This window comes from Tiliqua scincoides, chromosome 2, assembly GCF_035046505.1.
Source record: "Tiliqua scincoides isolate rTilSci1 chromosome 2, rTilSci1.hap2, whole genome shotgun sequence".
Classification (NCBI taxonomy): domain Eukaryota; kingdom Metazoa; phylum Chordata; class Lepidosauria; order Squamata; family Scincidae; genus Tiliqua; species Tiliqua scincoides.
The window spans coordinates 128,446,757-128,460,545 of record NC_089822.1 but is presented as its reverse complement, the minus strand read 5'-3'; the positions used below and the strand labels follow the sequence as shown (position 1 = coordinate 128,460,545).

Below are 13,789 nucleotides of genomic sequence, written 5' to 3'. Positions count from 1 at the left end.
ATTAGGAAGAATCTTTCCAGACAGCCACAAATATACTTTCCCCCATATCTTCCCTTGGTGGGTTTGGTTGGAGAGGAGTGAGGGGGCTTCTCAGTGCCTGATCGATCAGAAGATCAAATTAGGCAAGGGCGACCAAGAGTGGGCTCTCTGCGCAGGAAAAGCGGAAGGTTAATGGAACTAAGAGGATTCCAGGCTGATAGTTCTGTAACTGAACTGAATTCTTCTCTTCCCCCCCCCCCCCAAAGCGGATTCTCCCTTTGCTTGCAGTCCGCCAAAGATCAGTATTCTCCTAGGTCTCAGGGGAAGTTATTCCCTTTCATGTATGTGGGTAAGAGCAGCCACGGATCTCCTCAAAGCAAGCACATACTCACCGCACACATTTTCTTGCACAGCCTTGTTTAAATTTTTCTACAGTCCATAGAGTCAGAAATAATGAGGAAAACAAAATATAACCAATAAAGCCTTACATCCTCAAGCGAAAGAGAGATGCAACTTTACAGGCTTTCTGGCTTAGGAATCTGAAGAGACTGTGTGGGTTCTTTTGTGGTTAGTTTGTAAGGACCTCATACCCACAGATAGGTGCATGTGTATGTATGGATTGGTCTATGCATATTATATATTCAAACCTATAGCTTTTTAAGCATGTGTTTATCTACCTGAGATATGTCTCTCTCTGTGTGTGCACGTGAAAAATCAGAGAGTCTGTCTGTGTGTGAATGTATGGAGAGAGAGAGAGTCATCAAAATATTTGTATCCAGGTTGTACCTTAACCCGTATGTGTGTCCACACACATCTTGTGAGTGATATGTACTGCAAAGGATACACATTAAATCTTATGGAATAGAGCTAAGACACTATGTATTCTTTCAAAGACGACAGGCTTGCACACAAGGAACATTTTCCTGGCGAAAGTGACTTTTAGTGAAACATACAAAGATCTTTGCCTTGTTTTCCTTAAGAGCTAGTAATCCAATCCATCACTACCTTAGGAGAGGTGTCCAGGAGGCTGCACATCATGAGATTGCACACGTCTACATGTGTGTCCAAAGGGCATCCGGATAGAGGAGTTTCGTTGACAGTTGCTTGGGGAAAGTGTCCATTTCCCCCTCCTCCATCCCTGCCTCATTCCTCTGTCTCACCCTCTTCCATTGTTGGGTAATCGCTAAATTGTGTAGTTTTAGGAAACTTTCTTATCAGAATGAATTAAATTGAGACTGTGGTTTGGCTTCCATGTACACTGTACATTTTTGTTCTTTAGGGGTACAAAGGTGTTGTTGTTAAGATTTATATACTGCTTTTCAACAAAGTTTTAGCTTCTTATAGAGCAGGGGTGTCAAAAGTTTTTGGCTGGAGAGCCACATCATCTCTCTGACACTGTGTCAGGGGCGGGGGGGGAGGAGAAAGAATTAATTTACATTTAAAATTTGAATAAATTTGCATTTGTTTACATAAATGAATATATTAAAGATGAACTTATATGAATGAATGAAGGTCTTGCAATAGCTCAAGGCCTATAAAAGGCCTTGCACAAAGCAAGGCTGGCCTTTCCTTTGCTGCCTCTGCTGCATCACAGACATGAAACAGCAAGCAGTGGAGGGAGCCCTCATCCCACAGCTCACGCAACAAACAGTCGCCCTCATGCTGAGAGCAGTTGTGTAGGGCTAGTGGGGGCTCCAACAAATCTCCAGAGGGCCAGAGGCTCATTGGAGACTGGGGACTCCCTGAGGGCCGCATTGTGAAACCTCGAGGGCCGCATGTGGCCCCAGGGCTGGGGTTTGGGCACCCCTGTTATAGAGCCACATCATTAAAGGAAAATCAGGCTGAATGAAAACAAGGACTTGGTTGACCACAGAAACGGAAAGAAAGTCATACCAAAATCTAGAGGTGAAAGGGCTTTGAGGTTACTGTCAATAATCCAAAGACAGAAAGTTTCTTATTCCAAGGTGTGCTTTACTTGTTGGTCTGGCAAGAAATGAGCAAAGGATTCACCACTGGACAACAGAATCATCAAGGGATGACTTGCAGAGAACATCACATATCAAACAGGACAAAAGGAGCTTTCATATCACCTGGAATTTGCTTCAAATACAATAGAATAAGTTTTCAATTATGGAGTTAGTTCACATAGGGCATTCAAACACTTTGTCACAGGATTAAATTGAAAGTGGTATACATGCTTGTGTGAATGAGTCACAGGAGAAAAGGACATCACCATTTCACCAAATACTAACTACTATTACTACTACTACTACTACTACTACTACTACTACTACTTTGCTATTCAACGTGTATTTAACATCAACATCGTGTTGGGTACTGCCAACCTCCCCTCTCCTACATCTCCTTATCTCGGACAATTAAAGCAACAATAGAGAGTTAATCCATTGTTGCTGTAAAACAAGGTTCATGCCTCCCCACCTTATCCAATGAATATTTTTATTGGGCCAGGAAAGGTGACATTTTAAGTCAGATGGGCTAAACTCCAGTTCAAGTTATCCAGCATCATGCACAGCACCATCCAATAACGTCCCCCAATGGATTTTCTGGTGGGCAACTGAGAAAAACTTATCTCTAGAATCTTGTCTTTTCTTCCCATTCCAAAGTGCCCTCTTTGGTCTTCATCAGCTACTCTGCAGGTTCTGCAACAGGGTGATAAGATAGGGATCAGAGGTACTTATAGGGCAGGAATGGGGGGAATTCTCTGGGTTTCTGTATTAGCCAGCCTTGCAATCCTTATCTTGATTAGCACTTTATAAAAGACAGATCCTTTCCAAGTTTTCATTCCTCAGTGGCAGAGGACCAAACAAAAGACCAAAATATTATTGAACCCCAAAGGAGGACTAAAAGTAAATATATTTGCAACTTGAAACAAAACAAACAAAAAAAAAAAGACATTTCCTAAAGACCTTTCCTTAAAAAGGAGAGGGGTCTTAATGACAGGCAGTGATGCAAACCAACCACAGCAAAGGATAATAAAGAAATTAAAGTAAGGATTTTTTTTTTTTTTGGGGGGGGGGGGTTACTTTTAAACTTCTTTTTCCCCTGAGGTCCTTGCAGTGGCATTATCAAGTTAACTGATTGGCATTTTGTCCCTGATCCTTTCATGGTATCCCTACATGATATCACCAGAGATATATAAAACACACTTCTTTTTTTTAACCCAAAACAAAAGCTCTTACCAGACGTGACTGCATTAAATCTATCGATAGCTTATATTTAAGTCTTACTCATGCACACAACTTAAGCAAGCCTGATTCCTTTCCAGTTGAAAATTATTGTTTTGAGTCCCGGGTCTTGACGAGTTCATGAACTGAGGCTGCTGGTTAGTTTCCCCCTCCCCCCACCAATAAATAAATAAATAAATAATGGGAGGAGAATTTGCAATATAGATTTGAATCTGGCTTCAGCTAAAAGGGTGAGGGGAGGGAGGATTCTTCCCACCCCAAACAGTTTTGTTTCTGTTATGTTTCGAGAGGGTGAAAATGGTGGCTTGGGACAGGGTGAAGGAAAGGAAAAAAAAGGGGGGGGGAAGGAAAGGAAAAACCAACAATTTCTCCCGCATAAAAATGAAACATCATATTCCTTTGCCTTTGGGCTTCATTTTTTCCCTTCTACATTATAACTAGTTATTGAACTCGCTAGAAGATCTAAAGGCCATTTGCGAGGAGACAAATTTCAATGGAGGTTCCCCATCAATAACTCCTTGGCAGTGACCTATTGGATCAAGTCAAATAGTTGAGGTGAAATTCAGGTCACGCCGTCTAAGCAATATTAAAATGCGTCCACTTTTTAAAAAGCCACTTTCAACGAGATTTGAAGAAAATTGAATTCCTGGGAGAGGGAGGGAGGGGGTAAATGCGGAGCGAGGTGGGGGTGCTTGCAGAAGAGAGAAAAAGATAATTGTTTGCATATATATACTCCCCCTCCCCCCAAAAAACAGGAAGATTTTGTCTTTCTTGTTTTAAAATAGGGAATAAATATTTGCACGATTTTAGTTTCTTGAGAAGCCAAAAGTGTGTGTGTGTGTGTGTGTGTGTGTGTGTGTGTGTGTGACTTCTGGTGACATGCTTTGGTTATTCAAATCGTTTTACACTGACTCATTACTTTTAGTGACAACAGATTTAAGGAAAAATCAATTAAACATTTGCATATTTCTTTGCATAAATTAGACCTGTCTCTTTGCATTGTGAGGGACAAGGGGGGCACATTCCTGGCACTTATTGCTTACAAGTTTGTTTGCTTGTTGTTGTTTTTTAAAGCAGAGAATGTAAATGTAAATAATTCCATAGCATTGCACAGTACCTAGAAAGAGAAATGCTCTTGATTTTTTTTTTTTAAATGGGGGGGGGGTTTTGCAGGAAAAAGCTGAGTTTTTTACACATACACACACAGGTTCCTCTGCTCATTGAACTGATTAGAGGATGGTCATCTTTATACAGAAAGGGTACAACTACAATCAATGGTAAAATCACTAGTTTTTTAGTGAGGAAAAATAGCAAGGAAGCTATTTCAGGTTGGGAAGAAGGCAAAGAGAGTTCAGTGAGAGAATTCATTATTGGGTCTTCAGTGGGGAAAAAATATAGTCTTGGATGCATTTCAGATAAACACATGCACCCCTCCAACCAAAGCAGTGTATTTTAAGAGCATTTATTTAGGTTTTTATTTTTAAATTATTACAACTTATAATTATAGCCATATATATATTATATATATGGACTTCTGCAGTATAATATGTGACCTGTAACAAAGTGGGGAGGGGGAGGCTGTCCTCCCTACATGTGGCCCCTAGCTTTTTTAGCTAGATTGCAGTCCATGTTTATAACTGATCGTTTTGTGTGTGCCCGTACTTTTGGAGGGGTGTTTTTATGTAACCTTAACTAGGAGATGGTTCACATGGCAAGGGGGGGTGCCCTCACATTATGAGTTTTATTAGTGTGATGACGATGATAATCATTAAACACCGAATAACTAAACCTCTCTGGCTAGGTACTGGGGGTGAATGTGTGTGTGTGTGTGTGTGTGTGTGTGTGTGTGTGTGTGTGTGTGTGTGTGTGTGTGTGTGTTTTCTAAGATGCACAGATTGCAAATGGCTAGAGGTGTAGGTTACCAAGCGGTCAGTATGGTAATAGCTTGCACAATGAATCCGCAGGGACAATGAACACTTATTTTTCTTCAGTACTGTCAAGGAGGCGCTTTGTACTCAGAAATGGTCCTGAAAATGGTAACCAGATAGTTACAGGGCTTGCAACCTGATTCCTGGCTAGGATAGGAAATAAAGGCCAGAAATTATTTTGTGGGCAGATTATATTTCCTCTTTGCTGTTGTCAATAAAATACACACACAACCTGTTTTACTGACATTGTTAGAACGAACAGTTTGAGAGGATGAGAGGGGTGGCTGGAGGGATGCTTTAAACACAAAAGGGATCTGTGCCCTACTATTTTTCCCCCACACATCCTTGGAGTCTTATTTGATTGAGACAATAAAAGGAAATTCTTCCAAGCACTTAAAAAGCAAGACATTTTTTTAATACTGTGTAGAAAAATCTAATCTTAGAAACTTTGTTCTGTATGATTTTAAAAAAGAAGGCCAGAGGCCAGAGATGGGAATGAATTGAAATGAACTAGAAAGTAGGGCAGTCAGGGGAGGATTTGGTGGAATACTTTCTCAAAAGTAACAAGGAAGCTACAAGGTTAAAGATGGATGGTCTATGTGGGATGGTCTGAGATGGTCTGTGTGTTACTTGGGAGTCTTTTGAGAGAATACAGCAGGGTTTACTTCCAAGTAAACATGAGCAACATTGAGTTGTATGGCTGCATTCTACTACCACATCCCAGATGCATTTACTCTGAAGTAGGCCTTACTGAGTTTCAGGAGACTTACTCCCAAGTAATCATGCATGCATCTACACCTATTTGTTTATGAGTAAGCCCCATTGCATATAATTGCAGTCTCATTTAGAAATGAAGTACAAGTGATTTTCAAGGAATTGTGTGATGGAACAATTGCCCTTCATATTGTGGACATCTAGAAGAATAATTTGAAGAGCAGTCATTGGTTTGCAGGTCTATGACTGGTAAATGTTAAGATGACCCTCACATGTCAGCAAGCTTGGGAACCATCAATAGCTGATTGTTCCAGGACTCTGGTATTTTCTTCTGGTGCAGAAGGCTCAGAAATCCTTTCTGAGTGTTGTGTTTAGCAGTCTTTGGATGACCACCTGTAGACTACTTTCCTTACACTTGAATGATATAAAGTATATTCATAATGGGCACAGCCTTCAGAACCCTCCATAAGTCCCACTGAATTTAACAGAAAAGAGTTGGCCACATGCTTAACTCTTGTATGGTGACAGTATGTACAAAGTGTTCTTGGACATTCTTGGAAAGGCTGCATAAATGCCACCCACTGCCATTAGTAGAAGTAGCAGTAAAAGGGAGTACTCATAATAGTAAAGTCATAGTTATCACATTTCCTGGAGAGAGAGAGAGAGAGAGAGAGAGAGAGAGAGACTGATGGTGTTTTGCAGTTTCATAAAACTCTTACAACCAGCTCAAAATAGCAGCAGTAGTGTCATCTCTCTTACTGAAAACAATGGGAAAATACTTAAATTTGGACTGTACCGCATGATTTTAAGAAAAATACAGCAAAACAAACAGATCTGCCTGCCTGCCTGCCTGCCTGCCTGCCTCTCTCTCTCTCTCTCACACACACACACACACTTTAGCCAGTATTATTTCTGTTAAGTTTGTATGGCAGTTTAGGCTACCAATGGCAAAATTCTCCTCCTATGAAAAATGAGTTGAATGGGCAGAGTTACAGTGTGTATCTAATGCTAAGTGAAGTTGTAAAGACTGAAAGAGATACAGAGCAGTCGGTTGTTGTATTGAATGTCTGAGTTAGGAAAAGAATTTTCACTACTACTAGTAGTAATAGTAATAGTAATAAATAATAAAGAAGCTTCATTCATGTATCTCTCCCTAGATAGAACTATCCTTCTCATCCCTGCCTTCTCCAGAAATCAATCCATCAGTTCAGGGGTGCTCAAACTTTCAACTTTAGGGATGCTGGACCTTTAACAAGTGTATAGAAGAGAGAATTTCAGCAGGTTTAACTTGTCATCCCACAGATGACAAGCTGCACCTGCTGAAATTATCTCTCCTACACAATTTTAAAGGTCCAGGATCCCTAAAGTTGAAAGTTTGAGCACCCCTGCATCAGTTCATAAGCCAGAAAACTAACTCCAGGTCCCTTTAAACGAACAGAAGTCTACCCTGATTGCTTTAGATTTGGAGAATACAATTATAAAAACCCGTAAGAAGGCCAGGAAAGTGGACTTAGCCAAGTACTTAGTGAAGGCTCTTAAAAAAAAGGCCAATAAAACAATAAATGGTAAGTAAGTTGTCATCCTCAACATGAAACGCCAAATCTCTTCTATGCCTCAGTCCTCAAAGCGAGGGTTCCATCTTGATACAGAAAGAATCTTTCAGAAATATGCAAAGCATGCCCTACCTGCAAACAGCTCCACTTGTTAAACGACTTTGCAAAAAGTCCTGGCAGCTGCCCTCCTTGCTCCCCTCCACCCCATTCCTAAAAAAACAGAAGATGCAATAAAATCTGGAGGGTATAACTTTTTTGGTAGGGGACAGGAGGAACTCCACCCCCCTCCTTCTTCCACCACCACCACCACCACAAAGGCCAAATTCTCCAGTCGTTTATATGTACCCTGTAGAATCGAACTTGTGTGAGCATCTTAATCACAAATTCGTCTCTAGGGGAGTATATGGACGACGCCAAAGCCTTGCTCAGGTTCTGCTTTCTTTGATTTCCCCTTAACTGCAGATGTTGTCATTAGAATTCTCTCTGTGTGTGTGTGCTTCATTTTTTTTTTCTTTAAATGCATTTTAAGAAAGGACGAACTGATCCAGTGAAGGAAACGTGTTGCAGCTGGATCTTGAATCAGTAGGTAAAATAACCAGGAAGGCAAAAAGGTGCTGATAAGCAAAAAAAATCACAATTATTACTTTTCTTCTTGGTAAGGAGAAACAACAGCCATCACAAACACAAGCTCACACAAGCCTTTGCCAGAGAGAGAGAGAGAGAGAGAGAGAGAGAGCTAACCATTTCAAGTGACTGATTTATGGCGTTTTACAGCCCCATAAAAACTGTTACAACCAGCCCAGAGCCTCCGACACCGCTGGCACATTTAGTCTAATAAATAAAACATAAACAGTTAACTTTATGTGTCACTTTTATTGTTATCAAGTAAAATATTGCAATGCCCTGCAAGCTATGATTTTCAGCTATAATTGTTATCAAGCAGTACAAGGGATTAATCCGACTCCCTGTGCCCCATCTCCTTAATGTAAGCTATAGATAAAGCCCTTAACTGCAATAACTGCACTCTCTAAAATGTTGGCTTCACATCGCAGCTTCTTTAACCTACCCAAGGGTCTGTTTATTCTGGCGTCCAGGAGAGAGACTTAAAACAAACAAACAAACAAACAAACAAAAACCCCTTGTCCTGCTATCTCTTCTGTCCTCCACCCCAAACTCCACAAGGTTGTCAAAGGTTGCAATCCTAGACCCTCTTGCCCAGGAGTAAGCCCCATTAAAGGCAAAGGGCATTACTTCTGAGTAGACATTACTAGGATTGTGCCGAAAATAACTGTGAATTGACTGCCTCCCTATTTGAACTGTGGTAGAGGGACCCCCTCCCTCTACCACATTTCAAATAGGGAGGCAGTCAAACCTGCCTCTTGTGGGGAAATGGGGGGAGCCATATATATTTCCACCGAACCAAACACCTACATTAGGAGTGGAGAGAGAGAGAGAGAGAGAGAGAGAGAGAGAGAGAGAGTTTTCCAATATTGATAACAAAGCAGAACCCTCTACACAACCGTCTATCACTAATACCTAGCAGAAACTGGGGGCAGCACCTCTCTCTCTCTCCCTTCCCTGCACTTTCCCTCATCTTAATAAACTTTTTCCCCCCATCCCTGGTTAGGACTGGGCGGCTGGTGATCCTGCCATCTGGCTGGATAGAAAGTCTCCTGCTTTAATTCCCCACCATGCCCAGCTTTCATTGCAACAACCAAATCAGATCGCCCTTAAGCAAAGGTTGATGAGCATTTACAGAGAACTCCAAATGACGCCAAGGTGATTTGCATATCCCCTTCCCCCCACCCTCCTTCCAGGTAACCTGCAGCCTCCTTTGTCTCTCCTCTGCAAACAATTGCACTCCAAACATTGAACTATCTTCGTGGGTCTTTCCCCCTCCCGGGGGTGGGTTGTGTGTGAATGTTTGTGTGTGTAGGTGGTGGGGAGATCGGTCTGCAGACAATGACACTACCCGTGTCCTGGGGGAAGAGCGAAGGAGGCGGGGGCATCTCTCTCTCCCTGTCTCTCCCCAGCTCGACTTTCAGGGGACACCAGCAAAGCAGTGTGGATCGTGGCTCCTTTTCTGCAGTGTAAATGGATGGCCGTCCTGCCTGAGGAGGACTTCCACAACTCTTGGATCTCTTCAGGAGGAGGTCTATCTGGGGAGGGAGGGGGGAGGAGACCTCATCATGGTGCTTCTCCTCTCTCCACCATCTCTCTCTGCTAAATGAATGAGTTTCCTTCCATTGTGATCCCCTCCCTGAAGGCATTCTGGTGAAGGAAAGAAGGCAACTCAGGGTGGGTGTCACATCCCCCCCCACCCAGCCACCCACCCACACACCTCGTTTGCTGGGAGTTTTAGGGGGACACACCACCACCACCAAGAACACACACACTACACTCACACACACACAAATTGGCTACATTTTGAATCCGCTTTTGGTTCCTTATCCGGGGACTGGCTCGGCAGGCGTGATTGGCGCATAGAGTCACATGGTGAAACTAACTTTACGGGGTCGCCAGCTAGTAGGAGGGTTTTATGGAGCAGAAAAACGACAAAGCGAGAAAAATTATTTTCCACTCCAGAAATTAATGATCATGAGCTCGTATTTGATGGACTCTAACTACATCGATCCGAAATTTCCTCCATGCGAAGAATATTCGCAAAATAATTACATCCCAGACCACAGTCCGGAATATTACAGCCGGACCAGGGAGTCCAGTTTCCAGCAGCACCACCACCAGGAACTGTACCCTCCACAGCGACCCAGCTACCCGAGCGCCAGTACAGCTGTGCCAGCCTCCAAGGGACCGGTAACCCCCCGGCGCACCAAAGGGGCCATGGACAACCACCCGGAGGCCACCACCTCCCCGAGAAGCCACCGCAGCTCTGCGATCAAACGGCTCTCTCCAGCACGGCCGCCTCTCCATCCCCGGCCCCTCCAGCCTGCAACCAGCAGAACCCCGAGCACCCCAGCAGCACGGCCACCAAGCAGCCCGTAGTCTACCCCTGGATGAAAAAAATCCACGTCAGTACTGGTAGGCAACTTTTCTCCTCTCCTCTCCTCTCCTCTCTGGGTCTCTCCCACCGATTATTTTCCACCCCCCTCACCCCAGGCTCCCACTCTCTCTTGCCCCTCTCTCTTCTCTCTCTCTCTCTCTCTCTCCCCTTTTCTCCCATCTCCTCCTTTGCCTTCAACGAGAGTCTTTGGGTTAGCACAATTGAGCTGGATTTACGACTCCGAGTGGGTAATTACACCCACCATAAATTTTATAGCCAAGCTAGTCTGGGCAGCCCCAGCCATGTGGTTCGTTCTGTTATGTATGTGTGAAACTCCAAAGGCTTGGCGAGGGGTGCATAAATAATTCAGGCTCTTTTCAAGCCAGGGAAACCCCTACTTATTAGAAGAGAAAGTCCCGGGTTCTTTATAACCCATTTAGCTGATGACTCCCCCCCCCTTTTTCTCGCTCTCTCCCTCTTTCCCCTGAGCCACTGAGATCTTCTCTTCGCGCATCTGCCTCGCTCCTGTCCTCTGCCTTTCTTGCTCTCCCTCCCTCGCTCTGTATTCATGAGAATCTTTGGTTTTTCCAGTGAATCCCAATTACACTGGAGGCGAGCCCAAGCGATCCAGGACTGCCTATACCAGACAGCAGGTCTTGGAATTGGAAAAAGAGTTCCACTATAATAGATACCTGACTAGGCGGAGGCGCATCGAGATCGCCCACTCCTTGTGTCTCTCGGAGAGACAGATCAAGATCTGGTTTCAGAACAGGCGGATGAAATGGAAAAAAGACCACAGGCTGCCCAATACCAAAGTGAGATCCACAGCTCCCACCAATTCTTCCAGCAGCTCCATCCCTGCTTCTTCCAACCCGGCTGCTAGCGAAGAACACTCGCAAGGCTCATCTCAGGACCAACGAGCAGAGGATATTACAAGGTTATAAACAAACAAACACCCCCCACAAAAAAAAAAAAAATTGACTCTGATTATTTATAGAATCTAATATATATCTATATATTTTGGTTCTTTTTTTCCCCTCGTAGTTTTTCCGTGTGTATATATATATATATTAAAAAAAAACAAAGAAAAAAAAAAGAGAGGAAAAAAGACCACACAAAAGACTGAGGTCTTCTGCAGGATCTCAAGCTTTAGGTGCATGTATTAGCATGAGAGGCCAGGTGAAATACCTGCTGGTTTTTTTAAACGCCATTTTCAGGGTTTTATTTATTTTTTAAAAGGAAGGAGCTGAGGAATGGGCTATGTGTGTATGTGTGTGTGTGCATCAGAGCCTGTGTGTATGCGAATGTGTGTGTGTTGTGGGGGAGTTTAAATGTTCTGTTTTAGATGAAAATGCGGGGCATATGCTAATAATTACACAGGCAAGGAAAGAATGTAGTCATTTTTGCTCTGTGCGTTTACAAATGGAGAACAAAAACAAAGTGGACAGTTGAAGGCTTTTTATTCTTTCTTTTTTGTATAAATGTGGGGAAAGGTTTTAAGAAACGAGGAGGGGGGAGCAGCGCAGGAGCTAGTGGTAGCTGATGAAATTTCTGGTTTATTTAAATGTGAGAGAAACAAACGAGGAGAGAAAGGGAGAGTGGGTGAGAGAGAAAGTTGCAAGAACAAGTCAGTAGCTAGATTTTTGTTTTGTCGTGGTCCTTGTGTTTTTTGGACTGATTTTCCATGATCATTGTAAACTTGCAATAAAAGAGTTTTAGTGTATATGTGGAAGTCCCCCTGTTCAATAAAAACCAGTGAGTGTGACAAGATTGACTTTGGAATGTCTGGTGAGTTCTTTTGCCTTCTTCCTACCTACCAAAGAGGATATATATTATTTTGGGATGGGGGATCTGTGACATGAATTTCCTTAGTGATGGATACTTTCTCACCTAAGTTTAAAGAACATCTTATTTGTTTAAAAGTACCTTCTGTGCCATCCCACATTTTACTGAAGTCAAAGACAAATCTGCCATTGATTTAACGAATCTGTGGTTTGTGCCCTCTGTACCCTGTGACATCACAACATGAGGCTATGTGTGTTGAACATTTAAAGCTCAGATTTTCTTAGGAAGACCTATCCTTAAAGATGTCAGTGTATGTTTTTAGAAATAGTCCCATCTCTCTCTATGCACCCTTAATTTCAGCCAGGCTGTATTTGTTTGGGAAAATGCATCTGTTGTTGTTCTTTCTTGCATGCGAGTCCCTCTCCATTGCTTTAGAAGGCCGAAGTCTTCTTGAATCCCTTCAGTCTATGTAAACAGAGCAAGTTTTAGCTATAGTGGACTCCTCCTTCTGTACTTTCAATAAATTGTTAACGTTGGCACTGTTGTAGATATTCTAGGAAGGTATTGTAGCGAATCAGGGTTTGTTTACTTCCCTGGGGGAAGCAGAAAGGATGATTGGGAGGAGTGTAGTACAGATACGTTTGCACTAAGTGCACTTCTTGGGCATGGGCACATGTGTAGATAGATAGATAGATCCAGTGTCTTTTTAAACACACACACACACACACAAACAAGCCATGATATCCTGACTTGATAACAGAAATGGGCTTCCTACCTCTCCCCAATGGGGGCTAGATTCTTTAGTTGCATTCTAACATCCCAAACCACAAGCCAGTGGGTGAAGTCTCAGGACTTAATTCAGTTTATTTCCACAGATTTCAATGGGGGAGGGATTCAGCTGGCTTTAAGTCTTCACTGTAACCACTGCAATATAACTAAGTTGTGAAGAGTTGTAAGACATCCCAGACCCTTGTAGTCTTAGTGATATAATTTGGAAAACTCTGTGAAGGGGGAGGGATGGTTGAAGAGGAGTTGTTTTTCTCACTTCATCTTGTGTCCCGTCCCCCCATGATAGACATCTATTAAGCACATCATTTCAGCATCTACGGTAGAAGAAAGAGGCAAGGAAGGAGAAAGTAATTGACAAGAGGATAGAGATTATGGGAGCAATCTACATCTCATTCAAGTCAATGCAGAACTAGTATTGATTTTGAATGGGTCTGAATTACACATTGTGGCAATAATCCAGATTGGCTTGGAAACCAGTGACCAAAGAACTATGGTTCAGGATGACATGCTTTGACCTAATATATTTGTATTCCTTCATAGTAACTTAGTTCATCTGTTAATCCTACTTTTGCATTGTAACAGATCACTAAGACAATTATCATATTGGTAGACATATAACCCTACAGTACTAGCTTCACAATGCCAGCTTTTCAAAGCAAAGCATGGCTGGGTGAGTGATGGGGGGGGGGTGTTCAGTTGCTTAGAATGTTTCCTTATCATTATCAGGCCTGCTTGCTCAATTTACTTTGTTAGGACAAGTGGGGGGAGGGGAAGTAATAGTCACTAGGGTTGTAATCTTGTGCACACTTCTTTTAGAGTATGTACCATTGAATT

General features: G+C 42.7%; 1 protein-coding gene across 1 annotated transcript; it reads left to right on the top strand.

The window, feature by feature from the left end:
* Window positions 1-9,873: 9,873 nt before the first annotated feature.
* Window positions 9,874-11,325, top strand: HOXC4 (homeobox C4). The gene is given in 3 exon segments (XM_066616064.1): window positions 9,874-10,156; window positions 10,159-10,419; window positions 10,973-11,325. Coding segments are annotated over 3 exon segments (897 nt in total).
* Window positions 11,326-13,789: the final 2,464 nt, after the last annotated feature.